General features: G+C 61.6%; 2 protein-coding genes across 8 annotated transcripts in view; one reads left to right on the forward strand and one right to left on the reverse strand.

The window, feature by feature from the left end:
- The window catches only part of LOC114018492 (HLA class II histocompatibility antigen, DR beta 5 chain), a 161,702-nt gene that overhangs the window by 103,249 nt on the left and 34,012 nt on the right, over nt 1-24,441 (forward strand). Inside the window, exons 1-6 of one of the 5 annotated variants that reach the window (XM_037913758.2) lie at nt 15,906-16,117; nt 17,336-17,608; nt 18,768-19,049; nt 20,652-20,762; nt 22,525-22,548; nt 22,917-23,305. The exons of 2 other annotated variants lie outside the window; for them this stretch is intronic. In XM_037913758.2, coding sequence (XP_037769686.1) covers nt 16,012-16,117; nt 17,336-17,608; nt 18,768-19,049; nt 20,652-20,762; nt 22,525-22,548; nt 22,917-22,930 — 810 coding nt within the window. In that variant the 5' untranslated portion in view covers nt 15,906-16,011 and the 3' untranslated portion in view covers nt 22,931-23,305. Of the gene's footprint in view, nt 1-15,905; nt 16,118-17,335; nt 17,609-18,767; nt 19,050-20,651; nt 20,763-22,524; nt 22,549-22,916; nt 23,306-24,441 lie in introns of those variants that run through there. 2 more of the 5 variants (XM_043527921.1, XM_037913763.2) reach the window with 2 other exon arrangements.
- Nucleotides 116-14,398, reverse strand: LOC102935774 (HLA class II histocompatibility antigen, DR alpha chain-like). Of its 3 annotated transcripts, none has more exons than XM_037913749.1 (5): nt 14,254-14,398; nt 6,896-7,153; nt 1,490-1,771; nt 1,124-1,274; nt 116-835 (listed from the first exon to the last, which is right to left on the reverse strand). In XM_037913749.1, exons 1-5 carry the CDS (start codon nt 14,381-14,383, stop codon nt 832-834), a joined length of 825 nt encoding a protein of 274 aa, XP_037769677.1. In that variant the 5' UTR covers nt 14,384-14,398; the 3' UTR covers nt 116-831. The 3 variants fall into 3 exon arrangements, with proteins under 3 accessions (XP_037769677.1, XP_037769682.1, XP_037769683.1); XM_037913754.1 differs by lacking the exon at nt 14,254-14,398 and adding an exon at nt 9,343-9,452; XM_037913755.1 differs by lacking the exons at nt 116-835; nt 14,254-14,398 and adding an exon at nt 9,343-9,452 and having other exon boundaries at nt 1,120-1,274.

Here is a 24,441-nt window from a genome sequence, read left to right on the forward strand (position 1 = left end):
CCTTAACTCCCGCTATAACCCGGGGCTCCTGGACCGACTGCGGCTGGGCTGGGCTAACACAGGCTGCCGCGGGCACGGCCCAGACTGACCAGATTTAAAATCATGATAAAAAACGTCCCCAAAACCCATTTTATGGCTGTTCGCAAAGCTGCAGAGCGAGATGGGGGGCGGCCGGGCTGTGGACACACATGGGGCGGGGGCTATACAGGGACTGGGCCCTTCCCACACAGACCCCACGCTGGGCCCTTGGACCCGGGGGAGCAGCACACGGGTGCCATGGGGCCTTTAGCCGGGCGCTGGGGCTGCCCCACCCCCAGCCATGGGCCTGATCCCATCCCACAGGGACCCCATTGACCGGGAATGGCCGAATCTGGCCCAAAGCCTGCTGGGTAATGGCTGGAGGGGCTTTACCTGGGGTGCCTGACAGCAGCCTCTGGCCAACAGGGGCCGGGCTCGGGGCCCAATCCAGCACCCACTGGAGTCAAGAGAAACCTTCCCCACGACGGCAATGGGGTTTGGATCAGCCCCGTGGGCCCTGCTGCCCCCGACGAGGGGCGATCCCCATTCCCAGCCCCACGGGGCAGCAGCCCTCTCCCTGGATAGGTGCCCCCTCCCAAGCCCGGCAGCGTGGTGGGTGAGGGAAGTCCGACGGGCCGGCTCCCCGGTGAGTCTCTAGCGGGTTGGCTTGTCACGGTTACGGGGTCGGGGTACAGCAGCTGGCACCAACGGGCACGGAGCAGGGACACTGGGGACAGCGTGGGGGGGGGGGCAGTGTGAGTCGGTCTCACGAAGGCACCTGGGGGATTCAGGGGCGCCGGCTCCTCCCTGCGTTTATCTGAAAGGCAAAGAGGGTCAGTTACCAGGAGCTCTGGGCCCCAACACGAAGCTGGCAGGGATCGGGGCCACTTCGCAGCACTGCCAAGGAGTTTCCCTGTGACACAGGGGGGTGCTGGCTGGGAGGAGCACAGCGGGTGTGGAGAGTCTCCCCAGTGGGTGCTGGATGGGCTATGGGGCTGTGGCTGGCTGGGGGACACACAACAGGTGGGGGTCTCCCCGGGGAGTGCCGTGTGGGCCCAGGGGCTGCGGGTGCAGCAGGAGCCCTCCCCGGGCAGCGGCTACTCACAAGGGGCCCCGCGGGTTGCGGGCGGCGTTCATCTTCATGCCCTTGATGATGAGGATAGTGCCCGCGATGATGCCGATGATGCCCACGGCCAGGCCCAGGGCGCACACCAGGGTCTCGGTGGTCTCGGGGACGGGGGTGGGCACCTGGACTTCTGGAGAGAGGGGGAGAGGGACAGGGCACGGAGTGAGGGGGGCTGTTCTCAACCTTCCCTTCCAGAGCTGGGATAGAACCCAGGAGTCCTGGCTCCCAGCCCTGCCCCCTCTCTGACCCACTAGCCCCCACTCCCCTCCCAGAGCCAGGACAGAACCCAGGCATCCTGGCTCCCAGCACTGTGCCCAGCGGGGTCCCCGGGCACCCCAGCCTTACCCCAGTGCTTCGTGAAGGGCTCGGGCAGCCCCCAGTGCTCCACCCGGCAGTCGTAGAAGTCGCCCTGGCTGGGGAGGAAGGGCAGGTAGGAGAACTTGCGGAAGGAGTTGTCCTGGCGGGGGTAGAAGTCGGTCTCAGAGACGCCCCCCGTCACCTCCTGCCCGTTCTTCAGCCACGTCATGCTGAGCACGGGTGGGGAGAACTTGTCCACGAAGCAGATCAGGACGTTGGGCTCCCCCAGCTCCACGGGGTCTTCGGGGAACACGGTCACCTCAGGGGGCACTGGGGAGACAGGGGTGAGTGGGTCCTATTGCCTGCCCCATAGCCAGCCAGTCCCAGCCCTGGGACCAGATTGGAGCCAGCACCCCCTAGAGGGGAAAGGCCCCGTGCCCCATTCCCTGCCCCCCGAGCCAGCCAGTCCCTGGTGCTCACGCTCCAGCTCAGGGGTCTCTCCCCAGGACTGTGGGGGTGTCACCGGGGCCATCCCAGCTCCCTGCCCTGACTGCTCATGGGGCACCAGGGGCCGGCGAGAGAATCCCTCAGGGGCAGGGCCTGGGGCTGGGCACAGGAAGGAACAGCCCTTGGCAAAGAGATGCCCTGGGCCACCAGCCTGGAGGGTGTGACGAAGTGGGACTGTTCTTAATGTTTCCTCTGAATATTGTGGGAGTGCCTCAGTTTCCCCTAGGCAGTTCTTAAGTATCTAGGGGGTGGGGTAAGGGTGTATGATCATTGCAGAGCCCTAGAGGGCAGGTGTGTGCAGGGGTATGGACACAAAGAATGGCCGACACCCTCTTTCAGGGCAACTGATGGCCTGGGCCCTTCCCCCCTGCAAGGTGAGAGCTAAAGGGTTGGAGAACAAAGGAATCCGGTGACCTCCTGGCCCGGGAAAGGGACAAAGCCCAGAGGAGGAGGGGCTGGAGGGAGTTTCAGTTTGGGCTGGTTGGGGAGGAGGATTGAAGTGCAGACGTGGTTGTCTGGCTCACTGCCCCCCAAAATGGACCCAGCTGAGGGGTCCTGTTCTCTGCACCTACAAGCTCTGTGTTAGACCATGTTCCTGTCGTCTAATAAACCTTCTGTTTTCCTGGCTGGCTGAGAGTCACGTCTGACTGCGAAGCTGGGGTGCAGGACCCTCTGGCTTCTCCAGGAGCCCCGCCTGAGCGGACTCGCTGTGGGAAGCGCACAGAGGGGCAGAGGATGCTGAATGCTCCGAGGTCAGACCCAGGAAGGTGGAAGCTGTGTGAGCTGTGTGTCCTGCAGACAGGCTGCTCACAGAAAGGCGACTGCCCCAGAGTCCTGACTGGCTTCATGGGGAGCAGTTCCAGAGCATCGCCCGGGGACTCCGTGACAACTGGTGGTAGCGGTGGGATCTACTGCACCCCGTGGACGGCGCTTCCTGTAGTAAGTGACTGGGGAGCAGTAAAACGAAGGGGGATTGACGGGGACCGGGCGTGCTGAAGATTCAGAGAGAGACGGTTTCAGGGGGCGGTTAACTCCTGGAAGTGTGTGACCAGAGAGAAGGACTTTTGCAGTAACAGGGTCCCCCGGGGGATTGCAGCGAGCGGTCCCAGGGCGGAGGAGTCTGCAGCTCGACCTGGCAAAGAGGTGGTGACCTCGAGAAGGGCTGGCACACTAGGGGTTCTCCCTGGAAACCGTGGGGAGCTGAGAGCACACAGGCCTGTGAGTCCACAACAACTTGGGAAGAGCGGAGTGACGGCCTGTCACCGTCTCCTGAAGAAGGACATTGTAACCCTGTGCAGAAAGAGAGGGTTGAGCATTGGAAAGTTCACCAAAGCACAGTTCATCGTGCAGCTGGAGGAGGATGACCGCTCTAAGGAACAGATTCCTGACCCCAAATGGGGCTATAGCAGGATCTGGGAGCAGCTGGAGTAGGAGCCAGGCATCCCCAAGACTCCTATCCCCGACCAGACGAGGGTCTTCACGATCGGGTTCCCCATCGGGGGATCGGAGACGGACGGGATTGGAGCTGAGTCCGAGAGAGCAAGAGGACTGTGAGAGACAGCGAGAGCCCGAGAAAGAGCTGCAGAAGCAGCAGCTGCATGAACTGGCGATGGGGGAGCGGAGAGGCCTAGGGGACCCCCCAGGGGTGAGTGGGGATAGACCCCAGGGGGCCAGTTCCACAGGGACCCTCGAGACTAAATTGCTGCCCCTAGTTAAGGAGGGGGGGGATGTGGATGCCACCCCACTGCCTTTGAGCAGGCTGGAGATTTGAACCAGGGGGACCCTGCGGAAAAGCCCCGGTGTCTAGCTCCCTTGCTGGGTCCCAAGGCCATAGACTCTGTCAGCCAGATGGGTGGGGAGGTGGACAGGCTCCCACTCCTGACCCCAACCTATATGTCTGGGTGGAGTTTCCTGGGGCCAGGCCCCTCGGACCCCCAGTGGGAGCGGAAGGTGACGGTCAATGGGGAGACATTCCTGGGGTGGCGAGATCCTGGGACAGAGAGAACTGTTGTCAGGCCCTGGGTGGTGCAGCCTCAGATGCTGAGGGGCTGGGTGAGCTGGGTGAGGGTCCCAGGGATGAAGCCCCTCGCCCTGCCTATGGCCCAGATCCCTGTGCAGACCCAGGAGGTGTCGGGCTGGCTGATCGTTGGGGTTCTCCGGGATATCGGTTTCGAGACCCTGTTGGGGGGGGGACTGTGTCTCTTTGGGACAGGATCCAGGCCCTGCTCCTGTAACTGCCAAGGGTTTGAATTTGAATCCAGGGAACCAATCGGTGGAGAGGGAAATGGTCAGTGAAAATGCAGATGACCTGGCTGGCAGGGGGGAGGAGCGGCTAGGCTCAGGCTACCTGCCTGCCTGTAACCAGACCCCTGGGGCTGGGTGGGACAGAGAGATGCTCCCTGCGCCCTTGCACACTGGAGAAGGGGCTCACGCTGGCTCTGATGCTGTGAGGAAAGCAGGGAGCTCGCTGCCTGCCCCCACTGGGACAGCAAGGGCAGCGCTGAGCACAGGGGGAGCTGAGACCCCAGCTGAGTGGGGGGAGACACAGGCAGGGCAGGGGATCTGTGGGGAGTGGCAAGGTGCTGGGTAAGGAAAGTCTGGATGAGCCTAGGCAGCCTTGTGAGCCGATGGCTGTGTCTAGTCAGCAGGGTGGGAAGGCGAGGAGAGTGGAAGATGAGTGTCCCTGGACCTTACCTGTTAGCTGGGTGGAGAATTGTGACAGTGAAGGAAACGTGCCTGTGTCTGTCAGGGGTATTGACTTGCCTGTGGAGGGAGCTACCCTGATCTCCAAGCAGTTGTCTGTGACCAGCCTTGCGTGCTGGGACAAGAGGAATGAGATCCCAAGCTGGGTGTCTGGGAAAGGAGAAAGTGTGTCCGGCTCTTCTTTGTCTGTGGAGCAGACAGAAGGGGCCTTTCAGCCTGTGACGGTTGAGGGTCGTGCAGTTGTCTCAGAGTTGGTTCTGGATTCAGCTAAAGCCCAGGAAGGGAAGGGTCCTAAGTTTGTGTCTGCTCGGGAGAATGGCCCTGTAACTAGGTCGCATCCAGTTAGTGTCTATGTAAAATCCCAGAGCCCAGACAATTCTGGTGCTTGTATTTTGCCTGTTGCTAGTGTGTGGCAAAGGGAAGGAGAATATTTCTGACCTTTTATCTAGGAAGTCTGTAAGTTTGCCTGGAAGGGGATTGTGTAGGAATCCGCCGGATGGGCCAGAGGTAATTCTGGATGTAAGGGAGACCCAGAAAGAGTCTGTAGTTGCTCAGGAAAGTGTTCCTCTAGAGCAAGCCCTCGGTGAAGAGGGTAAGGGCAGAATTTCTGGGAGGGGTGAATTGTTGCATAGAAAAGCCCTCCGGAAAGGAATCCTCACGGAGTCTTTGCAAGCAGTTTACTGCAACTGAAGGGTGTGAAAGTGATTTAATCAAGAAAGTCTCTGTTCCTAACAGCCAGAAATTTTCTGTTGTGAATGGATCCACTGACTGTCCTGTTGAAAGATTCAGTGTGGAGAGTTTTGAGAAGATCTCAGATGAAGTGAAAGCTGTTAAGAAAGGTAAACCGTCCTGTAACCAAGTGGCTGTGTTTGGCCAGCTTGTTGGGGAGACACAGTTGTTGAGAAAGGAATGTCTCCATGCTAGTTCTGTAAGTGAACAGTTTGTGGCCCAGGTCAAGATGGGGGCTCTTAACCAAGAGAGCCCGAATTGCAGCCCTCCAGATTGGAGCACTGGGAGAAGACCCGATCCCACTTTGACCCCGGGGGGTTTTGGGGTGGCCAAAGGGAACAGGCCGCATAAACCTTCCCACATGTGGCCTGCAAGTGCTATCGAACACCCCCGACCTAAGGGAGGGCGTGAAACTGGAAGGGCCTGGTGTAACTCCTACCAAGGAATGGGAGAGATGCTGAGGCATCCATGGGAACGTTGGTGGGTTCGAACTTTCCCAGGTCACCTGCTAAAGTGACCCCGCTCAGTTCGATCTTGAAGGGGGGAGAGATGTGACGAAGTGGGACTGTTCTTAATGTTTCCTCTGAATAGTTTGGGGGTGCCTCAGTTTCCCCTAGGCAGTTCTTAAGTATCTAGGGGGTGGGGTAAGGGTGTATGATCATTGCAGAGCCCTAGAGGGCAGGTGTGTGCAGGGGTCTGGACACAGACAATGGCCGACACCCTGTTTCCTGGCAACTGATGGCCTGGGCCCTTCCCCCCTCCAAGGAACAAAGGCCAGAGGAGCAGGGGCTGGGGGGAGTTTCAGTTTGGGGCTGGCCGGGACATGGAGTGAAGGGCAGATGGGGTTGTCTGGCTCACTGCCCCCAAAAATGGACCCAGCTGAGGGGTCCTGTTCTCTGCACCTACAAGCTCTGTGTTAGACCATGTTCCTGCCGTGTAATAAATCTCTGTTTTACTGGCTGGCTGAGAGTCACGTCTGACTGCGGAGTTGGGGGGCAGGACCCTCTGGCTTCCCCAGGACCCCGCCTGGGCGGACTCGCTGGGGGAAGCGCACGGAGGGGCAGAGGATGCTGAATGCTCCGAGGTCAGACCCAGGAAGGTGGAAGCTGTGTGAGCTTTGTGTCCTGCAGACAGTCTGCTCCCAGAAAGGAGACTTCCCCAGAGTCCTGACTGGCTTCATGGGGAGCAGTTCCAGAGCATTGCCCAGGGACACCGTGACAGAAGGTGTGAACTGCCTGGGCCCCCTGCCCTGCACAGCCTTGGCCCGGCTGACTGGCTCCCCGGAGCCCTCCAGGGGCTGTGGGGGGAGCTGGGAGGAGACTCTCAATCTCTGGTGGGGTCTGGTATCAGGCCCGGGTGGGTGTGCGAGGAGGGGAAGGTAGGGGAGAGATGGGAGGGGTCTCTGCTCAGGAAGGTGGGGAGAGGGATCCGGGGAAGCGGGGAAGGGGCCAGGCCCCTGGCAGGGAAGGGGGCGGGAGGGCTCAGGCCCCTGGAGGGGAAGGTGCCCCCCCGTACCGTTCTGGGCCCGCGTGCGGTTTGACCTCTGGATCATGATCTCCATGTTCTTCTTCAGCACGGCGATGTTGCCCAGGGCGCCCTGCGCCTCGAAGCTGGTGAACTTGCCGAAGTCGGGCAGGCGCCAGACGGTCTCCTTCCTCTCCAGGTCCACGTGGAAGATCTCGTCCTGGTCGAACTCGAACATGAACTCCCCGGCCTCCTGCTGGGCCGGGTCCGTGCGCTGGTAGAAGGCCACCTGGGAGAGCATGTTCTCCGCTGCAGGGAGACGGGCGTCAGCACCGGCCACCTGGGGGGCTGATCCCCCGCCCAGGGGAGGGGGTCTCAGCGCTTCCCCCAACAGCGCAGCCCCCCAGCTCCCGGGCTGTGACATTTGCACTAGGACTCCCCGGTGTTGGGGGGGGCAGGTGCGTGGAGCACGGCGCCCCCCAGCATTGCTGGGTGCAATGGGGCCAGCACTGACTGCGAGGGGAGAGCGCCCCTGCCCCAGTCCCCCCAGCACAAGCCCCCTAGGGCTGCCCCAGTGCAAGGACTGAGAGAGCAGAGACCCCCTGTGACGAAGTGGGACTGTTCTTAATGTTTCCTCTGAATAGTGTGGGGGTGCCTCAGTTTTCCCTAGGCAGTTCTTAAGTATCTAGGGGGTGGGGTAAGGGGGTATGATCCTTGCAGAGCCCTAGAGGGCAGGTGTTTGCAGGGGTCTGGACACAGACAATGGCCGACACCCTGTTTCCTGGCACCTGATGGCCTGGGCCCTTCCCCCCTGCAAGGTGAGAGCTAAAGGGTTGGAGAACAAAGGAATCAGGTGCCCTCCTGGCCCGGGAAAGGGACAAAGCCCAGAGGAGGAGGAGCTGGAGAGAGTTTCAGTTTGAGGCTGGCTGGGGACATGGAGTGAAGGGCAGCCATGGTTGTCTGGCTCACTGCCCCCCAAAATGGACCCGGCTGAGGGGTCCTGTTCTCTGCACCTGAAAGCTCTGTGTTAGACCATGTTCCTGTCGTCTAATAAACCTTCTGTTTCCCCGGCGGGCTGAGAGTCCCGTCTGACTGCGGAGTTGGGGGGCAGGACCCTCTGGCTTCCCCAGGACCCCGCCTGGGCGGACTCGCTGGGGGAAGCGCACGGAGAGGCAGAGGAGGCTGAATGCTCCGAGGTCAGACCCAGGAAGGTGGAGCCGGGTGAGCTGTGTGTCCTGCAGACAGGCTGCTCCCAGAGAGGAGACTTCCCCAGAGTCCTGCCTGGCTTCGCAGGGAGCAGTTCCCGAGCATCGCCCAGGGACTCCGTGACACCCCCCTACTGACCCCTGCTCAGTTCTCTGGTTTCCATTCATGTCTCCCAGCCAAGCAGTGACCAGACCAAACCCGGCTCAGCTGGTAAGTGGGGACGGGACCCAGCCCAAACCGGCTCCTGGGGGCGTTGGGGGCTGGGGCTGGGGCTGGGGCTGCGGCTGCAGGACATTTCATTCTCCCGTCTGTCCATGGGGCTCGTTCTGTGTCCCGCCATAGCCATGACCTGGTTCTCGGGGCGATTTCAATCCCTGGCCCCTGACACTCACACCCTGGGGCCAGTCGCTGGGAGCCCGGGAACTCCCCAGCCAGAGACATTAAAGCTGGCTCAGGGCTGAGGCTGGGATTCCCCAGGGCCCAAGGGACTTCAGCACCCACATCCCAGGGCAGGGGTTTTCAAACTGGGGGTCGGGACCCCTCAGGGTGTCACGAGCTTATTACATGGGGGGTCACGAACTCTCAACCTCCACCCCAAACTCCACTTTGCCTCTAGCATTTATAATGATGTTAAATATCTAAACAAACATTTTTAATCTATAAGGGGGGTCGCACTCAGAAGCTTGCCGTGTGAAAGGGGCCACCCGTACAAAAGTTTGAGAGCCACTGTCCTAGGGATCCCAGCTCACCCGGCAGGATCTCACCCAGCAATTGCAAGCAGGGAACCCGCCACCACTAGCCAAGGAGAGACAGTGCCCCACAGAGCCCCCCGTGGGTCTGAGTCCTGGGGGGACAATGCGGACAGGCCAGGGAGCAGGGCCAGGGGCTCCCTGCTCTGCACAGACGCTCTCACTGCTCAGCAGGGTCTGGCCCTGGAGTGACCCTTTGGGGAACGTTCCCCCATCTCCCCTGTGTGGAATGGGGGGCTGTACCCCTAGGGCAGGGCTGTGTCATACCTAAACCACAGCGACTTCCCCACGATCCCTCTGCCGCCCCCGTGCCGGCTTCCCCTCCCCGCTCCCTGACACAGGGGTGAGACCCCCCACCTTCCACCCCATCCAGATTAGCCCCCCCATCCCTCCCTGCCCACTCCGTCCCCTCCCTACTATGGGACGAGACCCCCATACCCCTCAGCGCCCCATTGTCCCCTCCCTGGGGGTGGAAGTCGGGAGCAATGGGGGTCAAGCTGCCCCCCCCAGGCCCAGGCGTCACAGCCCCTGCCCCGCCCGTACCTGTCACCGCCCCGGCGCCCGGCAGGGCCAGCAGGGTGAGCAGGGCCATGGGGACGCCCCGTCCTGCGCCCATCTCCTCTCCCCAGACACTGGGCTGGGCGCGGGGCCGGCAGTGCTAGGGGGCCGGGGGGGGGCACATGTCACACTCGGGGGGGGGGGGCAGGGCTGGGGGGCAGTGCCCGGCATTGGCCAGGGGAGCCCGGCCCAGGGGCCCGCACCTGTCACGGAGTCCCCGGGCGATGCTCTGGAACTGCTCCCCATGAAGCCAGTCAGGACTCTGGGGCAGTCGCCTTTCTGTGAGCAGCCTGTCTTCAGGACACACAGCTCACACAGCTTCCACCTTCCTGGGTCTGACCTCGGAGCATTCAGCATCCTCTGCCCCTCCGTGCGCTTCCCCCAGCGAGTCCGCTCAGGCAGGGCTCCTGGGGAAGCCAGAGGGTCCTGCACCCCAACTTCGCAGTCAGACTTGACTCTCAGCCAGCCAGTAAAACAGAAGGTTTATTAGAAGACAGGAACATGGTCTAAAACAGAGCTTGCAGGTGCAGAGAACAGGACCCCTCAGCTGGGTCCATTTTGGGGGGCAGTGAGCCAGACAACCACGTCTGCCCTTCGCTCCATGTCCCAGCCAGCCCCAAACTGAAAGTCCCTCCAGCCCTTCCTCCTCTGGGCTTTGTTCCTTTCCCGGGCCAGGAGGTCACCTGATTCCTTTGTTCTCCAACCCTTTAGCTCTCACCTTGCAGGGTGGAAGAGCTCAGGCCATCAGTTGCCAGGAAACAGGGTGTCGGCCATTCTCTGTGTCCAGACCCCTGCACACACCTGCCCTCTAGGGCTCTGCAATGATCATACACCCTTACCCCACCCCCTAGATACTTAAGAACTTCATAGGGGAACTGAGTCACCCCCACACTATTCAGAGGAAACATTAAGAACAGTCCCACTTCGTCACATCTCTCCCCCCTTCGAGATCGAACTGAGCGGGGTCACTTTAGCCAGTGACCTGGGGAAGTTCGAAGCCACCAACGTTCCCATGGATGCCCCAGCATGTCTCCCATTCCTTGGTAGGAGTTACACCAGGCCCTTCCAGTTTCACGCCCTCCCTTAGGTCGGGGGTGGTCGATAGCACTCACAGGCCGCATGTGGGAAGGTTTATGCGGCCCGTGCCCTTTGGCCACCCCAAAACCCCAGGGGTTCAAACTGGGATTGGGTCTTCTCCCCATCAAGCTGGCCAAACACAGCCACTTGGTTATAGGACGGTTTAACTTTCTTAACAGCTTTCACTTCATCTGAGACCTTCTCAAGGCTCTCCACACTGGATCTTTCAACAGGACAGTCAGTGGATCCATTCACAACAGAAAATTTCTGATTGTTAGGAACTGAAACTTTCTTGATTAAATCACTTTCACACCCTTCAGTGGCAGTAAACTGCTTGCAAAGACTCCATGAGGATTCCTTTCCCTAGGGCTTTTCTATGCAACAATTCACCCCTCACAGAAATTCTGCCCTTACCCTCTTTACCTAGGGCTTGCTCGAGAGGAACACTTTCCTGAGCAACAACAGACCCTTTCTGGGTCTCCCTTACATCCAGAATTACCTCTGGCCCATCCGGCGGATTCCTACACAATCCCCTTTCAGGCAAACTGACAGACTTCCTAGAGAAAAGGTCAGAAGCATTCTCCTTCCCTTTGCCACACACAAGTTCAGGAATCTTTTCCTTCTTGCTACAGGTTTCCACACCCTCAGTAGGTAACACAATCACACACCTTCATGCTCTCCTTGTGCCCTGGCTAGGATCTCACCCTGACTAGACAGAGTTGCAACACCCTTTCCCAACAAAACACTAGCAACAGGCAAAATACAAGCACCAGAATTGTCTGGGCTCTGGGATTTTACATAGACACTAACTGGATGCGACCTAGTTACAGGGCCATTCTCCTGAGCAGACCCAAACTTAGGACCCTTCCCTTCCTGGGCTTTAGCTGAATCCAGAACCAACTCTGAGACAACTGCACTATCCTCAACCATCACAGGCTGAAAGGCCCCTTCTGTCTGCTCCACAGACAAAGAAGAGCCGGACACACTTTCTCCTTTCCTAAGCACACAGCTTGGGATCTCATTCCCCTTGTCCCAGCACACAAGGCTGGTCACAGACAACTGCTTGGAGATCAGGGTAGCTCCCTCCATAGGCAAGTCAATACCCCTGACAGACACAGGCACATTTCCTTCCCTGTCCCAATTCTCCACCCAGCTAACAGGTAAGGTCCAGGGACACTCATCTTCCACTCTCCTCGCCTTCCCACCCTGCTGACTAGACACAGCCATCGGCTCACAAGGCTGCCTAGGCTCATCCAGACTTTCCTTACCAACACCTTGCCACTCCCCACAGATCCCCTGCCCTGCCTGTGTCTCCCCCCACTCAGCTGGGGTCTTATCTTCCCCCTTGCTCAGCACTGCCCTTGCTGTCCCAGTGAGGGTAGGCAGCGAGCTCGCTGCTTTCCTCACAGCATCAGAGCCAGCGTGAGCCCCTTCTCCAGTGTGCAAGGGCGCAGGGAGCATCTCTCTGTCCCACCCAGCCCCAGGGGTCTGGTTACAGGCAGGCAGGTAGCCTGAGCCTAGCCGCTCCTCCCTGCTGCCAGCCAGGTCATCTGCATTTTCACTGACCATTTCCCTCTCCACCGATTGGTTCCCTGGATTCAAATTCAAACCCTTGGCAGTTACAGGAGCAGGGTCTGGATCCTGTCCCAAAGAGACACAGTCACCCCACAACAGGGTCTCGCAGCCGATATCCCGGAGAACCCCAACAACCAGCCAGCCTGACCCCTCCTGGGTCTGCACAGGGATCTGGGCAGTAGGCAGGGCGAGGGGCTTCATCCCTGGGACCCTTACCCAGCTCACACAGCCCCTCAGCATCTGAGGCTGCACCACCCAGGGCCTGACAACAGTTCTCTCTGTCCCAGGATCTCGCCACCCCAGGAACGTCTCCCCATTGACCATCACCTTCCGCTCCCCCTGGGGGTCCGAGGGGCCCGACCCCAGGAAACTCCACACAGACATATAGGTTGGGACCAGGAGTGGGAGCCCGTCCGCCTCCCCATCCATCTGGCTGACGGAGTCTACGGCCTTGGGACCCAGGAAGGGAGCTAGACACCGGGGCTTTTCCGCAGGGTCCCCCTGGTTCAGATCTCCAGCCTGCTCAAAGGCAGTGAGGTGGGCATCCACATCCCCCCACTCCTTAACCAGGGGCAGCAATTTAGTCTCGAGGTTCCCTGCGGAACTGGCCCCCCGGGGTCTATCCCCACTCACCCCTGGGAGGTCCCCTAGGCCTCTCCGCTCCCCCACCGCCAGTTCATGCTGCTGCTGCTTCTGCAGCTCTTTCTCGGGCTCTCGCTGTCTCTCACAGTCCTCTTGCTCTCTCGGACTCAGCTCCAACCCATGCATCTCCGATCCCCGGATGGGGAACCCGATCGTGAAGACCCTCGTCTGGTCGGGGACAGGAGTCTTGGCGATGCCTGGCTACCACTCCAGCTGCTCCCAGATCCTGCTATCGCCCCATTTGGGGTCAGGAATCTGTTCCTAGAGCGGTCCTCCTCCTGCAGCTGCACGATTAACTCTGCTTTGGTGAACTTTCCAATGCTCAACCCTCTCTTTCTGCCAGGGTTACAATATCCTTCTTAAGGAGATGGTGACAGGCCATCACTCTACTCTTCCCAAGTTGTTGTGGACTCACAGGCCTGTGTGCTCTCAGCTCCCCACGGTTTCCAGGAAGAACCCCAAGTATGCCAGCTTTTTCGAGGTCACCACCTCTTTGCCAGGGTCGAGCCGCAGACTCCTCCGCCCCTTGGACTGCTCGCTGCAATCCCCAGGGGAACCCTGTTACTGCAAAAGTCCTTCTCTCTCCCAGGGCCAAGCCGCAGGCTCCTCCACCCCTGAGCCTGCTCACTGCAGTCCCCAGGGGGACCCCATCACTGCACAGTCCTTCTCGCTGGTCACACACTCCCAGGGGTTTACCGCCCCCTGAAACCGCTCCTCTCTGAGCCTTCAGCACGCCTGGTCCTCGTCAATCCCCCTTCGTTTTACTGCTCCCCAGTCACTTACTGCAGGAAGCGCCATCCACGGGGTGCAGTACATCCCACCGCTGCCACCAGTTGTCACGGAGTCCCCGGGCGATGCTCTGGAACTGCTCCCCATGAAGCCAGTCAGGACTCTGGGGCAGTCGCCTTTCTGTGAGCAGCCTGTCTTCAGGACACACAGCTCACACAGCTTCCACCTTCCTGGGTCTGACCTCGGAGCATTCAGCATCCTCTGCCCCTCCGTGCGCTTCCCCCAGCGAGTCCGCTCAGACAGGGCTCCTGGGGAAGCCAGAGGGTCCTGCCCCCCAACTTCGCAGTCAGACTTGACTCTCAGCCAGCCAGTAAAACAGAGGTTTATTAGATGACAGGAACATGGTCTAAAACAGAGCTTGCAGGTGCAGAGAACAGGACCCCTCAGCTGGGTCCATTTTGGGGGGCAGTGAGCCAGACAACCACGTCTGCCCTTCGCTCCATGTCCCAGCCAGCCCCAAACTGAAAGTCCCTCCAGCCCTTCCTCCTCTGGGCTTTGTTCCTTTCCCGGGCCAGGAGGTCACCTGATTCCTTTGTTCTCCAACCCTTTAGCTCTCACCTTGCAGGGCGGAAGAGCTCAGGCCATCAGTTGCCAGGGAACAGGGTGTCGGCCATTCTCTGTGTCCAGACTCCTGCACACACCTGCCCTCTAGGGCTCTGCAATGATCATACACCCTTACCCCACCCCCTAGATACTTAAGAACTTCATAGGGGAACTGAGTCACCCCCACACTATTCAGAGGAAACATTAAGAACAGTCCCACTTCGTCACAGCACCCAATGGCAGAAATCCCTGCGCCGACCAGGCTGTTACCGGGCAGAGCAGCAGCGCGGAGCCTCGCCGAGAGGAGACGGAGAAATTCAGTGTTCCCGGCTCTCAGGATTGTGTCACGAGTCTCAGGACAATTCTTGTGTTTTCCTAAAGCCCCAGCTCCAGGAGTCATGTGGGTCTGGGGCGATTCCAGCCTCGATCTCAGAGAAAAAGTGAGTGTCCAGCCCTTGGGGCTGTGGGGAGAGCTTCAAACTGTGACCCCCGGGCACCCGAGGGGCTCAAAGAGCAGAAGGCAAATAAACCCCACAGCTGCTATTTGTACCTCGTCGCAGGATTTTAAAGCATTTGGGGCTGACAACACGGCACATTCCCGGCCAGATGCCTGCTCCTGGTGTGGACACGGCGCCGCCAGTGGGGGGTTGTCCCTGATGTGGACACGGCGCCGCTGGGGGAGGGCCGGGGGGGTTGTCCCTGATGTGGATTCACTGCCGCCAGGGGGGGTGGGGGATTGTCCCCATTGTGGACGCGGCGCCACTGGGTGGAGTCTCCCCACACGGCGCTCACGCCACCCCCAGATACCCTGCTCTGCAGCACGGCTGTGTGCAGATGGGGGACTTGGCCGGCCCAGCTCTCCAGTGCGGGAGGGGGGGGTCACACCCCTGAGCCACAGAGATCTGCTGGGATAAGTGTAGACCAGGCCACACACGGGGTTTGGGGCATCATCCACGGAAGACTGGGACACGGGCCCATCACCCATGCGGCCCCAGAGCAGGGACGGACTGGCTGAGGAGGTGAGGACGGGGACATGGGGCCTTTCCCCTCTGCTGGCACCGGCTCCGACCTGCTGTTAGTGACCAAACTCCCTCCCCCCGCGTCTGTCCAGGGCCCTGTGTGGGTGTGTCGATCCGTGTCCCCTGCCCAAACCCACTGCCATCCGTCCCCCCACCCCCACAGCTAACGCGCGGGGTGTTCACACTGCCCCCGGCAGGAGGGGCCGGGCGCTGGAGGGGCGGGAGAGGGGCTAGCCTGGGACCCAGGAGCGCTGGGGTCATTCCCGGCCCTGCCACAGACAGTGTGTGACCCTGGGCCAGTCACTGACTTCTCTGGGCCTCACGGGAGCTGGGGGGGGGAGGGGGGGGGAATGCAGCGGAGGGGGGGGGCTCAGAGACTGGGGGGCCAGAGATGCCCCTTAGGGAGATCGATGGTGGGAGCAGCTGGGAGGCCGAGCTGTGCCTGACCCATGGAGACTGAGGCCCCTGCTCTGGTGGGGTGCCTGGGGGGCAGAGCTCAGGCCCATGGAGGTGGGGGAAGCTCAGAACTTCTGCCTGTGGGGCCAGCCCCGAACCTTCCACTGGGCCTAAATTTATCCACAACCAGAGACCCCCCCACAGACCCGGCCTGCCCCAGCCCGCAGCAGAGGGTCGAAGCACCAGGGGAAGGGGACGGAGGGTCCCAGTCCCATTGCTGGGGGCCCTGCTCTGGGGGGGTTGGTCCCTGGGCTGGCCCCGCTCTCCAGCTGACCCAGGGCCATGGCAGGCGCCGGGCGAGTCCTGCAGCCCAACCCCAGACCCTGCTCTGCCCCCCACGACGGAGAAGTATGGAACCGAGCCCTGCTGGGGCCGGCTCTGCCTGGCAACGGATGATGCTGCCCAGACCCGATGCTGCCTGGCCCCTGGGCTGGGGGTGCCCAATCCCCGGGGCCGTGGGCAGCGTCCCGGGTCTGGTGCTCGGAGCTGGGCAGAGAAGGTCTCAGTCTGCGGGGTCCCGACGACTTTCCAGATCTCTCCCTCCTGAGCAGCGATGGGGGCGGGACGGATCCTGGGGGCTGGGAGCCGCTGGGCTGGGGCTCTGCTAGTGACACTGACGGTGCTGAGAACCCACCTGGCTCATTGCACAGAGCCCCCAGGTGAGCAGAGACCCCAGGGCCCCGGGGGCTTAATTTGTAATGAAAGAGGGGCCGGGGCTCAGCCCTGGCACAAATTAAGCACTGCCCAGCGCCCTGGGAGTCCCGTCTTGGGCAGGCGCTGGGTGTATCCTGGGGGAGGGGGGTGATCAGACCCACATGCCCCAGGAAGCTCCATCCTGGGCAGGCGCTGGGTGTATCTGGGGGGGGATCAGAACCCAGAGCCCTGGGGAGCCCTGTGCTGGGCAGGTGCTGGGTGTATCTGGGTGTGGGGATCTGACCCCACACACCCTGCGGATCATGTCCCAGTTTGGTGCTGTGTGTATCTGTGAGGTTGGATTGGATCCCACAAACATGCCCAGGGATCCGCATGCCAGGCGGGCGCTGGGTGTATCAAGGGGTTCAGACCCCCCATGCCCTGGGGAGCCCCATCCTGGTCACGGGTGCATTGGGGGAATCAGACCCTGCTCACCCCGGGGAGCCTGGGCAGGCGCTGGGTGTATCAGGGAGGATCAGCCCCATATGCCCTGGCGAGACCCATCCAGGCAGACAGCAGATGTATGAGGGGGGGATTGGACCCCACACACCCGGGGAGCCCTGTCCTGGGCTGGTGCTGGGTGTGTCGGTGTCTGTCTTTTCTCCATGAGCTCCGGCTCCCTGTATGGTGTTTGGGGGGGTCCCAGGCTGTGCAGGGGGAGGGGCCATGGGGGGAACCAGGCCCCTCCCATGGGGGTGAGACCCAATGCAGAGAATCGTTCCCTTTTACACCCTTCCCCCCCTCCGGGGAACCTGGGGTCAATCCACATTAACAGGCTGCTCCAGAGCCAGACCCCGGGACCTTCTCCTGCCCCAGAGCGACCGGCCCCCAGCCCCCGTGTCAGTGCCCCCGGCCTGGCTCCCCGCCCCCCTGCGCCCCCCCATGTGTGCTGTGCCCCCCGTGACTCAGTCTCCCCGCACCCCGGCTGTGCCCCACCCCCATTCTCTGCTGTTACTCCTGCCCCGCCCCTCCCCCCCGCTCAGTGTCCCCCAGCCCCCCGCCCCTCCCCCACGTCTCCCCACGTCACTGTCATTCCCCCCCCCCCGACCTGCGGGCTCCCGCGGCGCCCAGTGGGTCCAGGGCGGGGCTGGGGGGTCCCGGGCTCGGGTTGTTCCCCCCCCGCTGAGCTCCGAGCCCGGGGCAGGGGCGGGTCCTGAGCCTGAGCCCGGCCCGTCCCCCCCCAGAGCATTTCCTGCTCCAGTCGAAGGGCGACTGTCTCTACACCAACGGCACCGGGCGGGTCCGGTTCCTGTACCGGGACATCTGGGACCGGCAGCCCTACGTGCACTTCGACAGCGACGTGGGGCTGTATGTGGCGGACACGGAGCTGGGCCGGCCGAGTGCCGAGCATTGGAACAAGGACCCGGCGATCCTGGCGGACGCGCGGGCGGCGGTGGACACGTTCTGCCGGCACAACTACGGGGTGGCGCAGACGGGGAAGGTGGTCGGCCGCACAGGTGAGCGGGGGAGGGGCGGGGCTCCGAGGGGGCGGGGCCGCACAGGTGAGCGGGGGAGGGGCGGGGCTCCGAGGGGGCGGGGCCGCACAGGTGAGCACGCGGCGGGGGCGGGGCTCCGAGGGGGCGGGGCCGGAGAGGAGAGCGCGCGGCGGGGGCGGGGCTCTGAGGGGGCGGGGCCGGAGAGGGGGCCGGGGCCAGGGGCGGGGCGGGGCTATGGGGGGCGGGGCCGCAGCAGGACACGCCCTGCCCCGCGCCCTCCTCCTCTCTATGGGCGCGATCCGCCACCCGCGCCCCGGGGGGGGGAACCGAACGTCTCGCGCCACAGCCGGGGGGGGCAGCAGGCGCTGGGGCGGGAAACTCCCCTTTCCCTCCCCCCGCCCCCTCCCGATCTGGCTGCGGCGCCCCCTGTCGGCAGGGAGCAGAGCCCCACCCGGGGTCAGTCTCTGGGGGGCCGGTGACCCCTCCCCCTTCCCAGCCCCCCCCCGCCCCTCTGAGGGGTTCAGCCCCCATCGCCCCCCCAGACCCCCCTCGGGGCACGCGCTGCTGCGGCTCCTACCCCCCTTCCTGGGCTGGGGGGGCCGGGCGATGGGGCAGAACTTTCCCCTCCCCCAACCCCGCCCCTCCCCCCTCGGGGCCCCCACTGGCAGGGGTCAGCGCAGCCCCTGGTCCCTGGCTGAGACCCCGTCTCCCGGGGCCCCGAGGGTCAGACCGTCCCCGGCTCTGTCCCCATGGGGGTGACGGGACGCGACTCCCCTCGGGCCCTTCCTGCCGGAGCCTGCCCAGGGCAATGGGGGCAGGAGAGAACCAGCCCCACCCCAGGGCAGTGAGGGGGGAACGGGGTGGCCAGGGAATCAGACCCCACACACCATGGGGAGCCCCGTCTGTCCTGGGCGTGTCCCGGGGAACGGGACCTTACACTTCCCAGGTGCCCTGCCCCGGGCAGCTGCCAGGTGTCTTGGGGGGGTCGGATGCCCTGTCCTGGAGAGGCACCGTGTGTACGGTTGGGGGGATTGGACTCCACGCACCCTGGGGGGCATCGCCCTAGGCAGGTGCTGGGCACATGGGGGGGCAGGGGGATATTTCCCTGGAGGGGCCCCTGTTCTCTCTGAGCCTCCGTCTCCAGACCCTTTCCCAGCTCGCTCTCTCTCTCTCCCCCCAGTTCAGCCCAAGGTGAAAGTTTCCCCCACGGCATCGGGGTCTGGGCCCCACTCCCATCTTCTGGTTTGCTCCGTGACGGGGTTTTACCCCTCGGGGATCGAGATCAAGTGGTTCAGGAACGGGCAGGAGCAGACGGCCGGGGTGGTGTCCACGGAGCTGCTCCAGAACGGAGACTGGACCTTCCAGATCCTGGTGATGCTGGAGATGAGCCCCCGGCGCGGGGACGTCTACACCTGCCAGGTGGAGCACATCAGCCTGCGGGGCCCCCTCAGCCTGAACTGGGGTAAGAGCCTCTGGGTCACCCAGCCCCCACAAATACCAGCCCAAGCCAAGACTTCAAAGCGCTGTCTACCGTAGCCTTTCGTTCTATTTACGGTTAATTACACTCCAGTGGGTTCAGCTCTGGGCTACAGTCTCAAGTTCAACAACCTTGTCTCTGTTTCTTCTGGATTTAGAGCCCATAGGAACACATGGAGCCGTAGGCACCCAACGCATACAAGAGCATCTGTCTTTGAGCAGTTTTATTAAGGTTACCAACAAAGTTATACATGTCACCGCATATACAAGTCCTAAACATAAGTCCCACGTGCTAGTTACACCTCCAGACTTACTCACCTCCTCCGAGATGGTGTTAGAGTCTGTTGCCCTCTCCTGGATTGACCAGCAATATGCGGGAGTGGTTCCTGCTGGCATTTTCCGTAGGACGCTCCATTTTCCTGCTCCGAGCACTTGGAAGTATTTATTGATAACTTTGGTTTTATTTGAAACTTTAATTTCACTGCCTGCTTTTTATACTCCCTGGGCGGAGTTGAAATCCAGGTGCTGGTTTAGTTGCTACGGCGGTGGGTTGAGGTGGGGTGTGCTGACTGCTCAGTGGCATGGAATTCATTTGCTGCTGTATTTCTTACATGTCAACGCTCGGGAGAATTTAGGTTCGGGGTCCAGTACCGATGCGTGTCCACCCTGGGAGCACTCCTCCAGAAGTGCTGAACTCATTCTCTAAAGCTTATAGTTATATTCAAACCCAACAGGTGCCAATGGTAGAAACTTATTTTGCTTTGGGATTCACTGATTAATTAGATTAGGGATTTTGGAAACAACAGCTGTAACAGCTGGAGAGACTTCATTTAAGTTTTGATCATCCGTACGAAGACGCCATGATCCATCTGGTTTTTGTCCTGGCCAAATGGGAGAATTGCATCAGGAAGTACACGCACAAATGATTTCTTGTTGCAGCAGAGGTTCAATGGTTTTAGCAGTGTAAGGTTTGGCCTGATTTGGGAAAGGACACTGCTTGTGTGGGGGGAAACTTTCTTCTAACATTTTAACAGTTACATCCAGATTTTCACATTTATGCTTGTGTTTAGCAAAAGCATCGACCCTACTCACAATTTTTAGAGCACTTTTATGAGCCCTGCTAACCCAAATCTATTGACCTGGGCTGGGAACTCCTCTTCTCCCTGTCTCACAGCACAAGGACAAGGGGACACTCAACGGTGGGGGCAAATTCACACCTGGGAAAAGCAAGGACTTTTTTCACACACTGTATAGTTACCCTGTGGAACTAACAGCCACAGGATATAACGGACCCAAGAGCTGAGCAAGGTTCACAAAGGGGTTGGCCATTTCTGTGGCTCACAGGAGTATCCAGGGCTAGACGAGTTCATGCTGACAATGGGCAGGATGTCAGACCTCGCGCTGCAGAGCCGGAGCCCGATCTCTGATGATCCCAGACCGGGAGGAGCCCTGATGTCCCATAGCTGCACCTGCGGGCTCTGGCCCCGGGCTCTGCCCCGGCTGCGCTGGTCCCTGGTGCTGACGGGAGCCTGGCCTGGAGGCCTCTGGCTCTGACCCGGCTGCCCGTTCCCCTTTCCCTGTCTCACAGAGGCACAGTCTGATGCTGCCAGGAGCAAGATGCTGACGGGCATCGGGGGCTTCGTGCTGGGGCTAATCTTCCTGGTGCCAGGACTCCTCATCTACATGAAGAATAAGAAAGGTGAATGGCTCCGGGCGGGGTAGGGGCACCGGGGTTTCTCTGTGGGGGGATGTGGGCCTGGCTGCAGGCTCCTCCCCACCCCCCAGCAGGGGCTGCTCAGAGCCTGGCAGGGGCCTCCCAGCTTCTAGTCTCCTGGGGCTGGGGCTGGGGTCAGATCTCCCCACCCCCCGCCGGCTGGGACAGAGCAGGGGCCATGGGGAGATCTCAGTGGGGGGCCCCGGGGCCAGGCTGGGAGCTCCCACTCTCCCCTCCCCCGGCCGAGGCCCCGGGGTGGGACAGAGACCCCGACCCCTTGCAGTGCGGGGAGCTGCCCCTGCCCGGGGCTCAGAGCCTTTCCCGTCCCGTCCCCCGAGGCAGGGATCCTGGGGCAGGGATTTACAATACTGCGTAACCCTTCTGCCCGTCAGAGTTGGCAGCAACAAGGGCCGGGTTCAGTATCTCTGGGTTCCATTCCAATAACACAATGCAAACCGGCTCGAGCCCCCACCCAGTGACCTGGGACAAATATATACCACCCCCGCTGGGCGCCTCCAAGAGGCAAATCTTCCCCTCTCGCAAGCACAGAGTCTGAGTGTAGCAGAAAGCCTTTTAATAATAATAGAGAGAAACAGTGTGGCATTATGTTGGGGAAACACCACCAACAGGATTCCTAACACAACCCATGAGCAAAAAACCCACCCCAAGCAAATTGGGGCGTGTCCTTTCCCTTTGGTTCTTGAGTCCAGCAACCCCAAATCACCCAAAGTCCCAAAAGTCCAACGACCCAAAAGTCTCTGTCCTTGGTCAGGGCAGCCTCAGAGTTCAAAAGTTTATCTGCAGAGTTTTACCTCCCAACCTGAGTGGAGATGGGGAGGGGGGTTAAGGGGCACCTTACGTGGTCCAAATCTGATGGCCCCACCTCTCCATGGAGCTCCGCTCTGCCAGCTGTCCCATGAGCTGCTCTTGCCGTCCCGCAAACTGCTCTGCTCCACCAGCCGCTCCGCTCACCCTCCCGCAAACTGCTCCGCCATATAGCGTCAGGCTCCCCCACTACTTAACACAACACTCAGCGATTTCAGCTCTGAGTAAGTTTAGCTCTGTTGTGATTTCAGCTCGTAGTAGGGGAGCCTCAGCGCTGGTGCACCATTAGCCCAAAGGGAATTCAGCTCAGCAGCCTGTAACGAGACTCCTAATAGAAACAAAATTAGCTCTGATATTCCACAGTGGAAAAAAGAGAAAGTACAATTAGCACATAAGGCCCAGACCACCAAGTATTAATATCTGCCCCCAGCCTCTCTCCATTCACAGAGTTTTGGACCCCATGTCCCTTGCCTAGCGAGGGCTACTTAGGTGATGGCGAGTCCCTCCATCATAACAAAAGGCCAAGTACAGTTCCACTGTCCTCGATTCCCATAATCAGGGTAATAACAATTTATTCTTCCTACCCCAATAACAGAGACACTGGGGATCCCACAGCAGCCAAAGTGACCATTTGGGCAGCTCTGGCCTCCTTCTAGGTGGGGTGGGTGTGCCTATGCAAATGAGATCAGCCCCTGAAGTTCTTTTCCACAACTTGACACACCTCACCTCCAGATGTCAGAGTGTGGTCTGCTCACAACTGTAATAACAGGCTGGGGGGGGGAACCCCAGGTCTGGGGGTTGGACGGGGGCTGGGGTCCTAGTGAGAGACATTCCATGCTGTGGGGCAGGGGCTGGAGCTCTGACCCCCAGGATCTGGCTCCCCCTGCCCACGGCTTTGACCATGTCTCTCTTTGTTTTTCAGGGCGCCCCATTCCCCAACCTGCAGGTAATTTCAATTCCCCTTCCCCATTAAACCTGCCTCCCCCCACACTGACCACAGGCTGCCTGGGACACCCATGGGGCCGCTGCTTCTGCCCCTCGGCCCATGACACCCGCCCGGCTCAGCCCCGGGGCAGCTGGGCAATGGGGCGTTGGCACCACGGAGGAGGAGTCTGCGGCTCCCTCGGTCCCCGTTCAGGCCGATCCCCGAGCTGCTCCCGGGGGCAGAGGGTCCTGGGTCCTGCCGAGCATCGCCCAGCCCTGCGGCTGCCGGGCAGAGTCCCTGGGGGCGCCCTGGGGCCTGGCAGAGAAAATCCCCCATCCCTCCCGCTAGCCCTACGGCCAGGGGCTGATTTCTCTCCCCTCTCCCTGCAGGGCTCCTCAGTTAGATCCTGGGCGTCGGACCCCCGGCCGGCAGGAGTTTCCGTCCGTCTCTCCCAGCCCCTCACCCAGCCTGGAGAATGCAGAACCTGGGGCCGGTCCCTTCCCGTCCCCGTCTGCTCCCCGCGCTCTGCCCGGCTCCAGCCCGCGCTGCCCCCGCCTGGGGACCCGTCCCTGCCCCTCAGTCCCCACAGGGTCTGTTCCGGGGGCAACCCCTCCTGCGTTAACCGTTTCCCTGCCCCAGCCAAGCCCCACGTTCCCTCTCGCTGACCCCGCAGCCCTTGGGGAACCTTTGGGGGACGCTGCTCCACAGCCCGGGGGGAAGCCGGACCGAGGCCGGGCGCTGTTAGAACTGCTGCACCCTAATAAACCATCCCCAGCCCCCCCGGCTCCGTGCTCACTGCTCCCCCGGGGCCGGGACAGGGCTGGGGCCACTGGGCCCGCTGGGCTCTGGCTGGGGGGAGCGGGACGCAGGGCACAGAGCAGCTGCCCTGGGGGAGGGGACTCCCCAGACACACCATGGGGCCATTTAGCGGCTGGAGGGATCAGGGTTGTTGTGCTGGGGAGGGCCCTGGGCAGGGCCGGATCTGACGGGAGGGAGGGAGGGGGAGGACCCCAGAGGGGGGCACTGGGGGTGGGGGTGACCCCTGGGGGAGGCTGTGGGTTCCCAGTGCCGGTGCAGACCGGTTCCTTCCCCAGGGGTGGGGGCAGCAGGGAGGAGGCCGTGGGGGGCAGGGGCCCCAAGCCCCTTTCTTAGGGGAGAGGCAGCCGCAGAGCTCCTGGTTTCCAGCCCAGCTCTGAGTACGGGCCCCTGCAGACTCCAGCCCTAGAGCGCGGCCCCGCCGGGCTTTCCCTGCACAGGCTCCGTCTGGGAGGGCAAGTGGACGGGGCTGTGCTGAAGGGCCGGGATGGGGGGGGAGGGACTGGCTGGCTCAGGGGGTCAGGGCCGGGACATGGGGCCTTTGCAGTCCAGGGCCGTCAAGCCGGTGTCAGCAGAAAGTCCCCGTGCAATTGCTCACAGCCCAGTGGAGACATTTCTCAGGCCCCGCGACCCCAAAAGGGTTAACTCCCTACGTCATTTCACACACCGTCCGCCTGTGGGTGGACAGACAGACAGACTGATGTCTGCTTTTCCCCCTCACCTGGTTTCACTTCCCCCCGCCCCCAGGGATGGTTCTGAGCCCCCAGCCCCGGGCCCCAGCAGCATCCAACACACTCTGCTCCCCGGCCCGACTCTGCCCGGCGCCCGGTGATGCCGGGTCGGTGCCGCGCTGCCCATGGCCGAGCCCCGGAGCTGCTAACCCCGGCCCAGCATCCTGCTTGTTGGTGCGTCAGTGAGACACCAGGGTCCCATGGGCGGGCGTTATTTCGGTGCCAGGGACTTTCCACCCAAAACCACCCGGGCCTGCAGCCTGGCCGGCATCCGGGGGCCTGGCCCATCCCCACACCTGCACTGGAGAGGAATAAACTACGAGTGAAATGCAGCCCCGGGCGGTGTCCTCACCCCACGGTACAGAGG

The sequence above is a fragment of the Chelonia mydas genome, chromosome 14 (assembly GCF_015237465.2).
Source record: "Chelonia mydas isolate rCheMyd1 chromosome 14, rCheMyd1.pri.v2, whole genome shotgun sequence".
Taxonomy (NCBI): domain Eukaryota; kingdom Metazoa; phylum Chordata; order Testudines; family Cheloniidae; genus Chelonia; species Chelonia mydas.

Coding starts and splice junctions, on each gene's coding strand:
- LOC102935774 (XM_037913749.1), bottom strand. CDS start 14,383: ATGACTCCTGGAGCTGGGGCTTTAGGAAAACACAAGAATTGTCCTGAG. Junction 7,154..14,253: donor CCGCGCTGCTGCTCTGCCCG/GTAACAGCCTGG, acceptor GTCTCCCTGCAG/CGGAGAACATGCTCTCCCAG. Junction 1,275..1,489: donor GCCCTTCACGAAGCACTGGG/GTAAGGCTGGGG, acceptor CCCTCTCTCCAG/AAGTCCAGGTGCCCACCCCC.